The 18358-nt window shown below is 42.5% G+C and overlaps 1 protein-coding gene across 7 annotated transcripts in view; it reads right to left on the bottom strand.

Annotated features, from left to right (window-relative positions):
* The window catches only part of NDC1 (NDC1 transmembrane nucleoporin), a 49026-nt gene extending 32985 nt beyond the window's left edge, over positions 1 to 16041 (bottom strand). For 4 of the 7 annotated variants that reach the window (XM_008536579.2, XM_008536580.2, XM_070609532.1 and 1 more), the window contains exons 1-6: positions 13296 to 16041; positions 11719 to 11839; positions 9202 to 9303; positions 6784 to 6958; positions 5014 to 5152; positions 950 to 1058 (exon numbers count right to left, since the gene is read on the bottom strand). In XM_008536579.2, the coding sequence (XP_008534801.2) occupies positions 950 to 1058; positions 5014 to 5152; positions 6784 to 6958; positions 9202 to 9303; positions 11719 to 11839; positions 13296 to 13658 (1009 nt within the window). In that variant the 5' untranslated portion in view covers positions 13659 to 16041. The remainder of the gene's footprint in view (positions 1 to 949; positions 1059 to 5013; positions 5153 to 6783; positions 6959 to 9201; positions 9304 to 11718; positions 11840 to 13295) is intronic. The other 3 variants (XM_070609529.1, XM_070609530.1, XM_070609533.1) reach the window with 2 other exon arrangements.
* Positions 16042 to 18358: the final 2317 nt, after the last annotated feature.

Genomic DNA, 18358 nt, shown 5'->3' with positions numbered 1-18358 from the left:
AAACGGATTATACAAACTACAAGTGAAAAAAGTAGACAACAGAATAGCCTCTACACAGTGAGAACAATTTTGTAAAATTATATCCATAGAAAAAAGTAGGATTAGAAAAAGTTAGTCTGGAAACAGTACTTTAGAATGTTGGATTTTATTTATATTATTACGGGTTGCTATTGAGATTAATGTTTTCCACTCAACTTGTACTGCTCATTATATTAAATAAGCTGTATTTTTGTGCTTGAGATTCATGTTAATAAATGCTACAAGGTTCCCTTAGCAACAGGACATTTCTATGGTATTAGTAACAGGTTACAAACTTATAAAAAACAGTATGTTATTTTTAGAGTAATGATCAAATGACATACAATATTTTCCTTTTTTAAAGGAATACATTCTTTTTTATTGTGGTAAAAAAAACACAGAACGTAAAATTTACCGTCTTAACCATTTTTAGTTGCACGTCCACTATACGCACCTTGTTGTGGAACAGATTCCAGAACTTTTCCATCTTGCAAAGCTGAAACTCTGTACCCCTTGAACAACTCCTTCTCCCTCCCCACCGCCCCTGGTAACCACCATTCTACTTTCTGTTTCTAAGAGTTTGAGTACTTTACATACATCACACAAGTGGAATCATGCAACATTTGTCTTTTTGTGACTAGCCTATTTCACTTAGCGCAATGTCCTCAAGGTTCATCCACGTTATAGCATGTGACAGGATTTCCTTCTTTTTCAACGTTGAATAATATTCCATTGCATGTATATACTACATTTTCTTTAGCAATATTTTCCCTTAACTAAACATTTTGAATATCTAAACAATGAATTGGTTGGGTAATCACATACTACAATTATAGGAAACATACAAATACAACCAAGAATGACTTTGTAACTGACATTTTCTGAGCTATGAGCTAACACATACCCTGTATCAAAAAGTAGAAATTCTTACCAAGAAAATAATACACAATGCAGAAATTTCTAATCAGGAACAGTGACTCCACACAACTATGCTTAACTAGTAAGAGCAGAGATCTCCTAAAGCGCAAGAACTTGTACTGCTGTGGAAAAAAAGGAAAACAGAGTCAAATGACACATCCACACAGAGGTTTATTTCATTCTAAAGCAAGCACATAACTATAACTGTCCACATATACAACATAATCATTGCACAAAAAGACAATGTTTACTCCAGAGGCAAAAAATCAACTACTTCTGATGTTAAAATGTTTAATATTTACATTATACAACATCTCATTGATATGAGATCAGAAGAAAGAAAATTGACAATATCAACCTATACTTGATACTAAGGACTATGGAAATGGAGAAAATATTAAAAAAATAACAACAGTAGCAGGTGACATTCTTTGGGCGCTTACCACATACCAAACACTGTTCTAAGCACTTTACAAGCATTAATCAATTTAAACCGCACAACAACCCTATGAAGGAGGTTCGATTATTATCCCCCCATCTTACAGATGGGAAAACCAAGGCATAGAGCTTAAGTAACTTAACCCCTGTTACCAGCTGGCAAAACGAAAATCTGAGGTTTTAATCCAGGCAAACTGACTTTAGAGCCTGAAATCCTAAAGACAACGTACACTGTACTCTACACTAAATTTTTCTAAATGCTGCTTGTAGAAAAATAGGAGGCAGTGAAGAAGACACCAGTCTAAGGATCAGGGACCCGAGTTCTAGTGTTTCCTCTTTCTGTACAACACTGAGCAAGTCATGTCTCCTCTCTATCTAGTCATCTGTGAGATAAGACGGCTGAACTAGCTAAATAGTTCCGTAGTGCATATCTTCCAGTTCTAACAATTTAAGAAAAAAGAATCAAATAAGAAAAAAAGTTTTTTCCTGAAAAAACTATACTTCTTGTGAAACAACGGTTGTTTGGCCTTATCCAGTCTCTGCCCCAAAAATGCCAATGGAGAAAATATTTTTAAATTATTGGAAAGAACCTAAGGAAACCTAACAAACCAAAGATGAACTTCTCAAATTCTGCTCCGCTTTTGCCTTATATTAGAGCTCATCCTTCTTTAAGGGATTTCAGAAGCTAAAGTACAGCCAAGAACTATAGCACTTGGGTGGAGGTTATTTACATCTTCACACCATGTCAGCAGATTCCTGCAGTATCTTACAAAAATCAGCCCACAGAAATACTTGTCACTAACCATACAGCCTCCAGTATCCTGGTTTACTCAGGTATCTTCAAAGTCCAAGATGTGAAACTGCCCTATTCTGTGTAGCCGCTACGTGCTACCACCTTCTCCCCTTAATCCCCCCAATAAAAAGGGCACAGTTTCTGTAGTATTCCTACTGCAGCTCTCACCTCAACCATTACTCAGAAGGTTCCAGAGAGGGAGGGAAGCACGCAGGCATTTCAGGAGATATGCAGAGAATAGCTAACATGCCTTCTTCTTGCTCCGAAGATGAAGTGTTTTTCAATTCCCTGTTGGGTTTCTTCTGTGATCTGGCTTTGAGATACCCTTCACTGAATATTTACTGTGTGCCAGGCTCTAGAAATCTTAACTCATTTAATACTTTCAAACAGTCTTGGCCTAGAGCTTGCCAAGCCCTGTCTTGGTGTGCATCCATTTCTTTGTTCCCTACTCCATGCTAGCATCTGCTTTCCCCTATCAGTCTGTCATCAAGAATTTGATAAGGGCAGCAAAATTGGTTTCAGTACTATAGGCAACTTTAGGGAAAAAAACCTAATGGGCTAATGGCAAATTGGTTAAAATTAGCAGATTTTTTAAAAGATCTAATTTTTCATATTGTTACATAATAGAAGTAGTTACTGAATAATATGTACAATATAAAACTGTAGAAACCTCACCCCACAAAATGTATGATGTTAAAGGCACTACAGAAGTAAACGTATGATAAGGGGTCTGGAAGAATATACACTAAACTGGTCCCAGTGGTTATCTCTGAGGCAAACACTGAGACTGGCGACAGACTGGCCCAAGACAACTTCCATTTTACCTATAGTATGTGACTAACATTTTATAATAAAAATGTTAACACTCTACTTAGGAAATTGGCTGACAGGCAGCACCAATGATAATGATAACAATGATAATAATTGCTTGTAAAAAACCAATTTTTTTAAGGTCTAACATTCTTTGGTCAGCTTAGCTGGTTAACAAAAACAGTAAACGGCTACAGCCATTGCATCACTTTATGCAGGCTCAGAAGGAGAAGGAACGGGCCTGATTTCTCACATCAAGCTTGCGATTTCCTGACAATCAAGGCCTGCTTACCTGAGCAACATAAGACCTGTAAGGGAAGGTCATACTCTGTGCGCCATGCTCTTACGGCTAACGAAAGCAAGCTAGGCCATGGGGTCCTCCTTCACCCTCAGTCTTCAGGGGAGACAAATCTACCCAGCTAGGCAAACAGACAGTTACAAACCTGATGGATGAGAAACTCTGATCCCAGGACAAAGATCCATCATCTCAACCACTCCTGCCCAAATCCTCACCTCCCTTCTCCACTGCGCCGGCACAGCAAGAGCCCTGCTCCAGCCATCCCGAGGCTGAGGAACAGCACCCAGATGGGCAGACTAAACACCACTGCACACTCACGGTCACAACAGAGGACCCCAAAATATATTCTGGCAAAATACTGAACAGCCAAATATTAAAAATCAACATTCTGCTAAAGTTGAACCTGAAGCCAAAGCTGAATATTACCACCAGAGAATAAACTTCTAGGATATAAAAATGAATCTAAAATTTTATCAAAAGAAATTACAAAAAGTTTAGTAGTCCAATTTTACAAACGTGACACTTCATGGTAGGAACTCTTAATTTCTGAGCACCGTCCCTCACTGGACTGCTCCTGTTTGCTCTATTGCACATCTGCGGCGTTAAATAATGGGTACTTTCGGCTGAGTTCATGGAGGAGAAGGGATTTGGGGGTATCTCATTTTTCTCTAACACTTTTTTTCTTCTTTCTCTGTATTCTTAATCATGTTTGGCTCAAAGATAATTTACCATGGCTATTTCTGTACAGGATTCTGGGGTTTTTCTCCTTGTGAAATTTTTAGGTGGCAAAGCTGACACTCTGCTTTTAACTCATCTTCACAAGACGTGAGGAATCTCTCAACGATTCTCCGTCACACGCCCAGGCCCAGGGAGGCAGGCCCAGTCCTGGCCTGTGAGCACCATCTCCCGCAGCGGAGTCTTCACCACCGTGTTCTCGTGGGGACTACAGGCGTGTGAGCACCGCAGAACCCTAGGCCATCACACTCTCACGACACATCACGTGTTTACACATCCCTCCCTGCCCACCAGACTGGGTCCTCATGGGAAGGGGCTGGTTCCAATCATTTTGCTCCAAAGCCCAGTCTTCAGCCTGCCACAGAGGGAACGAGGTGAACAACGGCACAGTCTGCAAGAGTGGGAACAGGCTGGGGAGAGCCTTGATGCCACAGGAGAAATCCCAACCGCTCTCTCTCTCTCCTGCCCGAGGACGTGCTTCTGAGTTCCAGAGACAGTTCCCACCAGATTAGCAGATTTTTAAAAACCTAACCGAAAGATAGTTTAAACTGTCCCACTCAAACCAGCTGACACTGATTTATTTGTTTATACACATCACGCCTTGTTCTGAAAAGGATCTGAGACACTAACTCGCATAGCCTCAAGCTTCTAAGGTTCTTAGGTTCAAAAAGAAGCTGGCAGCTGCACAGAGGCACTCTGCATGAATGTCATCATCCTCACCCAGCCCTGCCAGGTCACAGCACTGCCTCTGCCTAGCAGGGAGGGAGGAGCGCAGGAAGCGGTCTTCTGGGAGGGGCAGAGGAAGGGCACCCACAGCCCTCAGACATACGCTAATGTCCCATGAAGACTAATCTCTCCCCTCCAAATGGCACTCTGAGGATCTCAGGGCTAAATTTTGCTGATCAAATCTTGAATTAATCAGAAATGAGGCCCGTTATATCTACCAAGGCAATTTTAACTCTGCCAAATTCTGACAGAAGGTAATGCTCCAATGCCGTCTTACCTGTATGATGGGAAACGGAAGATAGTTCATGTTGTTAATAAAATACAGGAGGCTATAGCTATAGCCCATAAATGCTCCAGCCAGTAGGAAAAAAAGGTGATACTCATTTAAGCAGGTTTGTGCAGAATGGTTCTCTAAACTGAAGGGAGAAGTTAGGTTATTAATTCAACAGTCAGGGGCACACATCACTGTTTTAGGCTCAATATTCACTGAAAGCAAAGCTTTGACGTAATCACTTAAGAAACACCCCAAATTCTAATAAAACAGTTCCTTTTAGGTTAAGTGTGGGCAAAAGATTAACAAAACTCTTTTCCCTGATGCATGAGAATTTGCCCTTTAGTTAAGTCTCTAGCTCTGCTGCTCTGGAAATCTGACAAGAGTAAGAATGTCCCTGTGACAGTAAGCAACACTGCCTGCACGGCAGGAAACTGCACGGGGACTGAGCGGGACTGCAAATAAACGATACACCGGACACAGAAGCTGCAACTCTGCGCTTCTCTCTGCGTCGTCTCCTGCACCCGGGCAGCCCTCACGAGGACCCTTTTCACTAAAGAAAATTTATCACAGTAGGAAAAGAACTGCCTTATATAATAGGGGGACAAAAGGAAATTGAGTATTCAACAGTACTCATGAACACTGTTTTAAAGTCAGTGGAAAACAGAGAACTTAAGATTACTCCAGTAATCTTTTTTGATTTTTCAAGTCAGAAGATCAACTTGAAATTTATATCAAGGCCATGTGTTCAAGAACTGTATAAGTTTCAAAACCACAGAAGTACTCTACTGAGGAAGGTAGTTATAATTATTTTAAAATTTTTTCTTGGGGCCGGCCCGTGGCCGAGTGGTTAAGTTGACAGCGCTCTGTTTAGGCGGCCAGGGCTTCACCGGTTCAGATCCCGGGTGTGGACATGGCACCGCTCATCAGGCCATGTTGAGGCGGCGTCCCACATAGCAGAACTAGGAGGACCCACAACTAGAATATACAACTATGTACTGGGGGCTTCGCGGAGAAGAAGAATAAAAAAGAAGATTGGGAACAGATGTTAGCCCAGGTGCCCATCTGTGCTTCCCAAACTATCCTTCCTTCAAACTCCAACCTAAATGCCACCTCCTCCAAGAAGCCACCTGTGGATGCTCCCTGGGAGATAAAAACTCCCACAAGTTTTATCTGCACATCTCACTTTCTTCCTATTACATCCTCTCTCTCAAACATTCCTATTTTTCTGTTACATCCATTAGCATCCATGTCTTAATTCCCCTACTGTTAACTCTCAAGGAGCTGAGTCCATGTGTGAATCACTCTCAAAAATCCAACAGCATCTAGCATAGCACATTGCACAGAACAAATGGTTTAAAAAAAAAAAAAATGTTGAGGGGCTGGCCCCATGGCTGAGTGGTTAAGTTCGCATGCTCTGCTTTGGCGGCCCAGGGTTTCACCTGTTTGGATCCTGGGTGCAGACATGGCACTGCTCATCAAGCCATGCTGAGGTGGCATCCCACATGCCACAACTACAAGGACCCACGACTAAAAATACACAACTATGTACTGTGGGCTTTGGGAGAAAAAGGAAAAATAAAATCTTAAAAAAAAACCCAAAAAACTGTTGAATTCAACAAACATAAAACATCAAAAAAGTTTGAGGTATGTAAAAAAAACCACCTTCTATAGAAGTCTGGAAAGTAAAGAATATCCATAAACTATTAAGCTATACAGGTCACCTGCACCTTAGTAACTAAACAAAGTCCTTAGAAAAACTGTATTTGATATTACCTCTCAGCACCAGTGCAGGGAACCACAAGAAAACTGTATCGACCCCTGGTTATCACAGCAGCGCACCAGGCCATCATCATTCCCATGGCGGCATGAATAAACGAGTGCACGAGCTGCTGAGGATGGAGGATCTTCCCGATCAGAGCCAGCCTGGAGCAGGGAACGGAAGGCACCACTGCAAACAGAGCACACGGCTGTCGTGTTACAATCTGCAGCACACAGAGTCAGAGGACCTACACTGCTCCCTTCCATCCTCTACAAACACTCCAAAGGGCAGGAAGAAACCCAGGGCGAATGTAAAATATAGTACAGAACAACGCTAAGTTAAAATAATTTGAAAAAAGACTGAACACAAAGAGATGCACACACACAAAAACCAAAGAACCTAGAGAGATGAAGCCTAAGGACAACATGATTAACAATTTTCAGTTCTTTTTAATTAAAATTTCCTGATAGCTCAAATAGTGCCTACGCTGGCACTCTTGTAAGTGCCATAAAAGAACAAATAACAGCGGCTGGCCCCGTGGCCAAGTGGTTAAGTTCACACACTCCGCTTTGGCGGCCCAGGGTTTCACCGGTTCGAATCCTGGATGCGGACATGGCACCACTTATTAAGCCATGCTGAGGTGGCATCCCACACGCCACAACTAGAAGGACCCACAACTAAAAAATACATATATACATACATATATACAATTATGTACCAGGGGCTTTGGGGAGAAAAAGGAAAAATAACATCTTAAAAAAATAATAATAATAATTTTAAAAAGATGGTGCTTGCCCTCCAGCAAGTTATCTTTATTTCAGCATTTGAAATTATCACTATATAGTCCATCTGTGAAAAATAAACCACAAACTAGGTACATAACGACAATACTGAATATTAAAATAAATGCTTACATGGGAATTCCTAATACCTCTCTGATAGTCCAAAAAAACTTTCTGGAAATGAACTGAGGGAGGTGAGTGTGAGCAGAAGATGAGGGATGCTGACCTTTGAAAACAGCTACCACAGGGTTCCCTGCCCTCTGCAATCTTCTTTTAATATCCGCCCAGTAAAGAGATTGTGGGGAGGCGGAAAACTAGGTACAAAGGGAGAGGGCTCAGGTGCCTTACCCTTTGGGGAAGAGGCTGCCATCACCTCTCCCGCCCCATCGGAAAGGCCCAGGAGGACCTACTAACTGCGCGACTGACTTAAAATACTCTGAATACACCAAACCTCATTTCACTAAGCCTTTTTATACGCTATACCTTTTCCCTAGCACATCGTTTCCCTTCTTTGTGTACTTAATACAATTCATCCTTCAAGGCTTGGTTTAAGCATCATCTCATCCAGAAGCTCCCCATGCTGGGTAAATGGCGTTCCTCTAAACTCCCATGATGGCCAGTATGTTCTACTTGAATATACTTGATGTTTACTGTCTGTCTCCCCATTAACTGTGATCCTCTGGGGAAAAATGAGACCACAACATTTATCTCTTAGTCCCCCCAATACATGGCACATAGTAAATGCATAAAGAAGGCTTATTGAGGGGCCGGCCCAGTGGCGCAGTGGTTAAGTGCACACGTTCTGCTTCAGCAGCCTGGGGTTCATCAGTTCAGATCCTGGGTGCAGACATGGCACCACTTGGCAAAAGCCATGCTGTGGTTGGCGTCCCACATATAAAGTGGAGGAAAATGGGCACGGATGTTAGCTCAGGGCCAGCCTTCCTTAGCAAAAAGAGGAGGATTGGCAGCAGACATTAGCTCAGGGCTAATCTTCAACAGAAAAAACATGTAATATTTTAAATTTTTTGGAAAACCACACAATTACAGACTTTTATATTTGAAAAGGATGGAGAAACCACCCGGCCCTGATCTCCTACCCTATAAAGCAGTTATTTTTATAACACAGGTGCTGAAACACAACTTTCATACCAGCTGTGAACTATTAAAAGATCTAAGTTATTTTTTATTGTGGTAAAATATACATACAGCTTACCACAAATGTATAGCCCCGTGGCATAAGTACACTCACATTGCTGTACGACCATCAGCACCATCCACCTCCAGACTCTTCCACCTTCCTCAGCTGAAACTCTGCCCCCTCTAACCAATTCCGTTCCCTCCTCCCCTCTACCCTGGCAACCACCACTCTCCTTTCTGTGTCCATGAGTTTGATACTCTAGGTACCTAATATATATAAGTGGAATCTTATAATATTTGTCCTAAGAGTTCTAAATATTTTTTAAAAACAGAGAAACCAGCATTAAATAAATTTTAAGGTAAGACATCTAAAGTATATGATTCTGTATATATTTTTTAAACTTTGACACAAAACACAGCCTCTTATACACACCCACGTAAAAACGCACCGAGTCTGCCCTTAGTAAAATAAATTCAGATATTTGTTAAGACAGTTAACATTTGAAAACTCACCTGTATAGAATTCCAGATTGAAAATACTTATTATTACTATTACCACTGACAGCAGCAGAAGGTAAAAGATTACATAGGAACTGTATAGATCATTGAAGGAATCTGAAACATTTAAGAGAGACGAATTAGTAAATTCATTCAGTCATGCAGTTACACTCAGTATATTGAAAAAGAAAAAGGATCTGAACCAAAACTATAATTTTAATTTTAAAAGTTATGTTTTCTTTGAGAATTTACTCATACATGCTGACAGGTCCTACAGGACATCAACTCAAGGAGTACGGTGTGAGCTATTTGGACCAAGCTGTAAGTCTTTTAAAATTATAGCAGAATTTCTTTCAGAGAACCCAGATGTTAACGTCAGACAAAATACTGCCATATGCAAACATATTTCATCATGTGAAACAGAGAGGTACCATATTTAGTAATAAACCAACAATGTTTCTTTTTAAAATGTAAATAATATTTTTCAGATCTCTTAATAAATGCAATTAGCCCCTATAGCTAAAAAAGTAACATTTCTGAAAATAGCATAATCCATAAATCATCAAAATGAGTTGAATTAAAAAACAAAAAAATGATATCTCTGTGAAATACTAACATATTTACACTTCAGAGTAGTTCAACAATCAATATTCCATTTCAAAAATATGGCAAAGTTTAAAATATGTATATACCTAAAAACATGAACAAGAGAATAAAAACAAGGACATGTTTGCTGAATAGACTAAGACAATAATGAAACCAATGATTTTTAGAAGCATAATTCATGGACCAAAATTAATGAAAAATATTTACTAAGTATTCACAATTAAACCCAAGCATTATACTGAGCTAAAAAGATGAAAGAACTCACTCAAATGACTGGAAATAAGTAAGGAAAGAGTACAATTTCTCTGAAAAGACTTTATGAAGCAAAAGTTGCAGAAGACAAGTAACATTTGAGGAGAAAGACGGCATAAACCAAACCTAGCCTGGGAGAAAGTGTTATTAGGGTTAAAAAGCCCTTGGCCATGAAATGGCAACAAGTTCTTCTGTGAAGTGTGAATTCTTAACCACTGGTAACGGCTCTAGACGGCAATGCTGAATTTTCTGAGGCTGCGGCTAGACAGCCAGGACCAATGAGTGACGCAGACTCGGGCAAGGCGGTGACAGAAGTCCCTGCCATCCCCGCTCTGCCTCAGGGCTCACTTTCATGCGACCTGTGGGACCCATCCAAGAAGTGGCTGATACGTCTCAAGAAAAAACTGAACGTGACTTTCATTCTTCAGCAGCAGCATCTCCAAAGGCCACAAGGTAAAGCTTCTAACTAATTGAAAACTGGCATTTTCCTCTGAAAAATTAACACCACACTTCCCACTTTCCAAAGAAAAGAAATTTACTGTTACTACTGTTGAGAGGGAAATAAAAGAATTTCAAAAGTATTTGCGCTTCTTAGTCTTAAGAAAGACTTTAAAGACTTCAAAACTTATTTTGGCAACACTTCTCTTTTTCCATTTTTTAATTCTAGTGTGGGCATACTAGAAAAACACAGGCTTTGAAGTCAGAGACCAGTGTTCAAGTCCTAGCTCAGTTCCTCACTAGCTGCGCGTCTCTGCACAGACTGACCACCTGACTCTCAGGTTCCCCATTTATAAAGCAGGGACAGGGCCAGCCCTGACGGCCTGGTGGTTATTACAGTTCGCTGCGCTCTGCCTTGGCGGCCTGGGTTCGGTTCCCAGGCGCAGAGGCACAGCAGCCCTCTGTCAGCAGTCGTGCTGTGGCGGCAGCTCACGTAGCAGAGCTGGAAGGACTTACAACTAGGATATCCAACTGTGTCCTGGGGCTTTGGGAGGAAAAGTAAAATAAAGGAGGGATAACACCTCTTTACCATACAGGGTTGTAAGAAGATAAGAGGTAAGACACCTAAGGAGCTTAGCAGGGGGCCTGGCACACCGAAGACAGCAATAATTGGTAGCTATTCTTAGTTAACATAAAATAGTTTATACTTTAATGAATTTAGTAATTTTATTTTGTCTCCAAGGATTCTGAGAAGTATTCAGCCTGCTCCAATCTTTTCCTCCTCACCAATCTTTGCACTTAACTCTACATTCCTTAGTCTTTAACTTTCCTCCTTTTCTTCTTCTCATCTTTCTTTCTTATTAGCCACAATATAGAAATGAAGTATTCTTAATCTTAGACAGGTTTTTTAAAGAGATACATGTCATATTTTCTATCCACAATTTTTAAATAAAATAACTCTCTTCCTTAAGAAGACAATCTCAATAAAGCTGTCAAAAAGAAAAGAGAAACAAAGCTTAAGTTTTCATTTATGTGGTCTTCTGATGTGACAAAGTCTCTGACGGGTTTACTAATCTTATTACATAAGGAAAAGGTGGCTTAGTTAGGAAGGCCATGCTTTAAGACTACCTTGAAGTAAAGGGCAGTAATTAAAAATGAACTATTTGAAACAACGCAATTTTTATGCTGAGGAGCAGGTCGTGTAAATTTGTTTTTTCCAAACTGACTATCACTTACCAGACAGCCACTGTATAGGATGAAATAAATCAATGCTGCTGAGGATGATAAACACTGTGGTACAGATGGGGAGCAGCAGCACTGACCAGACAATGCTTGAGACTATCCTCCAGCCCAAGACCTACAAGTAAACCAACAAAACCTCAATTGTGAAGCCAGTTAAACTATTTCAGTTATGCAAATCCCATCTCTTCATACAGATGCGAATCACTAATGTTTACACTCACATCACTGCTCATGCACCTATATATAAACTCCAATGGTTACCACTATGAATAACATTACATACTGCTACGGAATCTTATATCAGTGAACTGATGCTCCTGTTAGTCCAAAGTCAGGCGCCACATTAAACATCACACATTGGGGGAGGGGGAGGGATGGTCTTATCTAGTTTTACAAGTATGTTTTACAGCAACTTCTACTTGTCTCTCTAGGTTTAATTGATAGATATGTCAGTATCTAAAAGCTGTATATGTTTTAGGGGAACCATCTGCATACTGTAATTGTGTTTACAATTATTAGATATGCACTCCTTTTGGGGCAACTTACTGCATCTCATTCATGTCTGAAGCACCAGTGCCTATCATACTCAGAACTCGTAAACAGGATTTATGGTTGAATAAGTGAATATAAGAAGAGATACTGAGGGGTTTTAAGCATGAAAGTGACAAACGGGTTTGTTCTGGAAGGTAAAACAGCCGTGTGTTTGTAAGGTGCCTATGATGAAGACGGATCAGAAGGGACAAGACCCAGACAGGAAGCAGTTAGGAGGCAGGCCACCGAGACTGCCCAAGTCAAAGATTACAGTCAGCGTCTGCAGGAAGGCAGTGACAATCGGAAAGGAAACAAATTGCAGCCACATTTCTAAAGTACAATCTGCAGGACACTGGTGATTGATAACATAGGTGGTAAAGAATATGTAAGACTTAAGGACTCAAAAGTTTTTAGCTTGGGATACAGGGTAGAGGGCAGTGCCGCTGGCGTGTGTTACAATTTCCCTTTGCCCTCCACAGAATGGATGCAGAACTGTGGATGCAGCTTCAACAGAAGTGTCTCCTCCTCTCAGCCCCACAGTGCATACACGCCTCTAACCTACAAAGAATACCTGTCCCGCTTACCTAGTCCCAACCCCAGCCTCTGCTAAGGCCACGCCACTTTCTTTCCCATTCTGGACACCCCTTGCCACTTCTTATCCCAGGGAATCACCAAGTTATTTTGCCCCCTCTAGGTACACCACTCCTGCATAAACCTCTTCCCCATTCCCTGCACAGTTCCATGCAGGTCATCCCTCTCAGTCGCACCAGTCCCCTCCGGAATCCTTTCTCATCCCGTAACGAGCTTGCCCTGGGACGTCCCGCGCACACACACATCCCGCAGCCAGCTTCCCCTCAGCCCACTCCCTACAACCTGCAACCAGGGTGTCACGCCGCCCCCTCCCCAGGCGCTCCCCACATGCTCCCCACGCGCTCCCCTCGAGCCGGCCATCCAACGCCCTGCGCGCACGCGCCGTAGGCGCCCGGCCAGCCCGACCCCCGAAGCGGCCGAGAACGCGCCACGATGCGCGCAAGACTCACGCGCCACAGAATATCCCGCGACCCGCCGGCGCAAGGCCGACTCACAGCCGTGGCCATGGTGATGGCAGCCCCTGCTCTGCGGGGAGCAGGCGACGGGAAGCCCGCCCGCCACCGCAGTTCAAAGGGAGGAAAGTCCCAGGAGGACCCCGTTGGGGCTGCCTCAAACGCTGCCTGAGCAAAGCCCGGCCCAGGTCCCAACCCATTCCTTCGATGCTTCGTCTGGACAGGCCGGACGGGCCAGCACTGCCCTGCAGACACGTGCCCCCAAGGGAACGTGGACCCCAGGACCCGCCCTCTGGAGTCCAAAAGGTCTCTCCGAAGCAGGGTCCAGCGGGGCTCCAGAAACTGGGGGCGGCGCTGCATGCTGGGAACTGTAGTTTCGACGGCCTTCTGGGCGCGAGGAGGAGCGTTGCATTCTGGGACTCGGAGTTCCAGCGTACAGCATGCTGGGAGTGGAAGTCTTCCCAGAGGTACCGTGAAGCATGGTGGGAATCGTAGTGTTTATAAAGCCGATATTAGTCGCAGGGTTGGTTGATCGGAATTCTGCACTTTGACAGATCTGGCAAAATGATTCGCCCTCATTTCTCTTGATTTCACTTTATCGACCGCCTGAAAGTGAAATCAAAAGATTCCGTGGCCCTCTCCACAAAGTTACTCACTAATTTTACTGAAATGGAAAAATCTGTTTCCCTATAGGAGCATCTGGTTTCGTAAGAACTAGTTTCTCGTTCCAACTCTGCCACTTGCTAAGTGGAATCTCTTGACTCTCTCTCAACCTCCATTTCTTCATATATAAAAAAAGGATAACAATAAAGATGGCATCCAGTGATGCTGTGAACCTGTGATAAAATGCTATGCAAATACTGATTGTCATTAATTTCCTGCCAGTGAGAACAAAGGCTTTTCACCACCTGAGTCCCACTTGATGAAATCTTCCTATTGTGTTAGGCCTCAGTGAGATCCCTGGGGGCATACTGCTAACACCTTGTAATACCCAGTCACAGACAGTCAACACTCAGTAGTCTAGAAAGACAGAGAGAGAGGTTCAGCGATTTACGGGCTCTGAAGGCGCTCACAGTCTAGTGAGAGAAACAGATCACACATACTGCTCTGCAGTGTTTGCTAATAATGGTTTCCTGAGTTGCTTTAAGATTATATCACATTCACTTCCAAAAGCATGTTCATACCAATTGTGTCTGAAGCATTGCAGGACAAACAGAAAACAAAGGTAGGTCAAGTGTCCGCCATGAAGAAACCTTCCATCTGGTGGTGAGAAAGATGAAGATCTTTCTAAATGAGTGTCCATAAACACACCTCAGGTGACTTGCAAGCAGATCACCTTGTTTAGTTCCTTTGGTAGAAACTACTAGTTGTCCGCCCAGTATCTATTCTCCCCTTCTTTCTTAGTAATAGAATCCCTAATTTTAACTGGATGTGTGGCTACATTCTCCAGTCTCTCTTGCAGCTAGATGGAAGCAGGTGACTGAGTTCAGGCCAATAAAGTATTGCACAGCAGCTTCTCAGAATCGCCCCTTAAAGAGGGCTTGCGTGTTCTTTGCCCCTCCCACCTCCCTTCCTCCATCCAGCTGTGTGGAACTTGTGTTGCCTGAGCTCTAGCGCCATATTGAACCACAGGAAGAGGGTCATGCTCTAGATAAAATCAAGTGCTGAGCTAAAGGGAGACTTGCTTACTTGAAGCAACCAGTCTGGGGCTACCTACCTTTACCTCCTGACTTCATTTACACAAGAGAGACGAATATTTATTGTTTAAGCCACTTGAATTTTAAAGCGCTTACCGCAATTTGAAATCATCCTGTGTAGTTACTTATTTATTGTCTGTCTTCCCACAAGTATACAAGCTTCACAAGGGCAGGGGCTTTGTCTGTCTTGTTTATCATTGTTTCCAAAATGCCCTTAACATTAGCAGGTAGTCAATAAATGTTTGTTAAATGTACAAAAGAATGAATGAATGGAAGAAAATAACTACATCAGACAATGTCTATTCAGGAAAACAAACTTTGCTATCTAAATCAAATAAGGATTTAATGCAAGAAATTGATAACCAAAGTATTGGAAGAGCTGAAAGAGCATAGGGGAGAAAGAATGGGGTTGTAGTAGCAAAAGGGAGAAAGGAGTTATTACCCAAATATGGGGAAGATGCTGCTGCTTCTGCCCCTGAACCCACAATTGATGCTGAGCTGCTGGGGTAGTGCCACTGCTGCTAGTAGGACCACAGTATCGCTGCTGAGCGGGAACTGAGGAACTCGAACCCTGCAGCTGTGGAAACCACCACACATGCCCAAAACCACCTGCAGTTGCTCTCTGAGCCTTAGCTTCCTCATCAATAAGAAAATCATCTTGCAAGGTGTTGTATTGAATGAGGTTTTGTTTGTAAATTCTCACCACACAGTAGGCTTTCAATATACGATAAATGTTATCAGCAGAAACATTACAGGCTTTGGAGTCACATAAATGTGAGTGTGAATGTCTGCTCTACCACTTAGGAACTGTAGGATCTTAGAAAGTCACTGTGTCTTTCTCAGCTTGTGTAAGAGGCGTTGCTATAAACAAGGAAAGCATGCTAGAAAGACAAGAGCACTAAATAGATGAAACCATAACCTAATCCTTCAAAACGGAATAAAATAAGTTAAGAAAAATAATATGAAATATGAAAGAACAATACCAATTAGTAGTAGAAAAACTCAGAAATTATGAGATAGGACTCTAAGAAGAAATAGAAACAAAGAAAAAATCATTCTGAAAAGGAAGGTTGAACTAGAAGGAACTCAAGAACAAAGAAACAACAGTAATGCCATAACAAAGGAAAGACTTTTTTTAATAAAAAAAAGAAGAAAGAAAGAAACAAAGGTTGTTTGGTGGGGATTTTTTGGTGAAGAAGATTGTCCCTGAGCTAACATCTGTGCCAATATTCCTCTATTGTGTCTGTAGGACACTGCCACAGCATGGCTTGATGAGCAGTGTGTAGGTCCATGCACAGGATCCAAACCTGTGGGCCCCAGGCTGCCAAAGCGGAGTGTGAGAACTTAACCAGTATGCCACCAGGCCAGCCCCAGAAAGGATTTTTTAAAAAGCAACAAATAGAGAAGATAGGCAAAGAAGATCTAACATGTGGATAATGGGAGCCCCTGAAGAACTTGGACTTGCGTTTTAAACCACCACTCTCTCCCAACAAGGTACAGGGATGTGGGAATTACTTTTTCTCAAATTGTCCTAATATTTTAATATGAGCCATCATTTTCCTAAAGTTTTATTTTAAAACTTTCACTTATTGTATAGTGCTGAGCATCATATACCCTGAAAAATATTAAGGGGTGGTGGTGGCAAATAACCCTTCTTTCTCCCCATCTGTAACCAGTTTAGTATCAAATTCAGTCCTTCCAGGAGAGAAGGCTGCTGAGTCTTGAGAAAATGTGATTAGCCATTTCCAAAGGCAAAATAAAAGACATTTATTTTGAAATACAGCTCCTTGGACATCCAGTCTCTTGTGCAACAGTATTTTGATGAGTCAAGCAAAAAATAAATTGAAAACACTTGGATGCTATTTCCTAGCGGGGGCGTAGAGAACACATAGCCCCCAGGATTAACCTAAGTCCTTTTTTCTTTTTAACCAAACTCCAAGCCTTGGGGAAGAATTCGAAAGATCCCCCAAACTTTTAAGGCGCAGCGTCCTCCTTTCTCCTCTGATGCCCCCTCCCTGGAGCCGGGCTGCACCTCTTGCTGGCTGTTTGCTGGGGCTGGCCTCCACTGCCTCTTTCTTGGGGGTCAGATTTCAAAAGAAAGAGCAATGAAGACAGAGTGAGATCCTTGAGGGAAAATCCACATAGTACAAGCGAAATGTTGTAAGCTAGATTTCAGAAATGGGTTTTTCTCCCTTTTTATTTTCTTCTGAGCTAACATTCTTTACCAATATTCCTCTCTTTTTATTTTTTTGCTTGAGGAAGATGGTCCCTGAGCTAACATCTGTGTCAGTCTTCCTCTACTTTGTATGTGGGATGCATCCACAGCGTGGCTGATGAGTGGAGTAGGTCCACGCCCAGATCCACACCTGCGAACCCTGGGCCACCAAAGCAGAGCGCATGGAACTTTAATCACTTGGCCCCAGAGCAGCCCCTTTTTCTCCCTTTTAAACCGGCCTAGGTTGTTTACAAAGTCTCATTTAACCTTCCGCCAATGACACAGACAGTGAAATGAAATCTGTGGGTGAGGGTGAGGCTAGTAGGTGCCTCGTCTTTAAGCACATGAGGAAGAGGCAGGACCAGAAGTTTTTGTGAACACGCAAGGGCCCGGGAGGCAAGAGGTAGAGGCTTTGGAGCCAGACAAATGCAGATTTGAATCCAGCTTCCTGCTTCATAGCAGGTTAGCGTGAGCGAGGAACTCAACCGCTTAGCGCATCAGCCCCTTCAACTGTAAAAAGGCGGACGGCAGTGAACACTGTTCATTCTTTTTTCTACCTGTCTGAATTGAGCCCATTATCTACCTTCCAAATAGTGTGATGGTCATTAATACTGTTCACCAAGTATTTCCCGCTCTCTGCTTTCTGGCACATAACAGGCTTGCACTTCATGGTCCCCCTTGAAGGTAGGTATGGCCGTGTGACAGTTTCAGCCAATGAATTGTGAGCAGAAGTGACACGTGTCACTTACAGGTGGAGATATCATTGCCACTGGGAGGCCCTCCAGAGCTCCCTTTTCCTCTGGCCCAGCGCCCAACAACATCTGAGATGGCAGCTGCTCGTCAACCCGGGGCCTGAGCAACGACAGTGAACAGGAGTTCCCCGCCAATCTGTGATGGACTCGCAACGTGAGCGAGAAATAAAACTTGGTTGTTTGAAATTACTGATATTCTGGAGTTGTATGTTATAGAATAATCTCACCGATCCCGAATGACACAAATAGTGAGATAATAGATGCAGCTACCTGAGGAGGGCCTGAAAAGTCCTTGAAAAACTTTGTTTTATGTTCGATGTATTACCTTATTAATTCGCCCCACCAGAAGTTACGCAGCAATCCCATGGGCCAGGCGCTGTGTGGGTCCGTCGGAGC

The sequence above is a fragment of the Equus przewalskii genome, chromosome 2 (genome assembly GCF_037783145.1).
Source record: "Equus przewalskii isolate Varuska chromosome 2, EquPr2, whole genome shotgun sequence".
Classification (NCBI taxonomy): Eukaryota; Metazoa; Chordata; class Mammalia; order Perissodactyla; family Equidae; genus Equus; species Equus przewalskii.
Note: the sequence above shows the minus strand (reverse complement) of the source record. Positions and strands in the feature narration are given on the sequence as shown.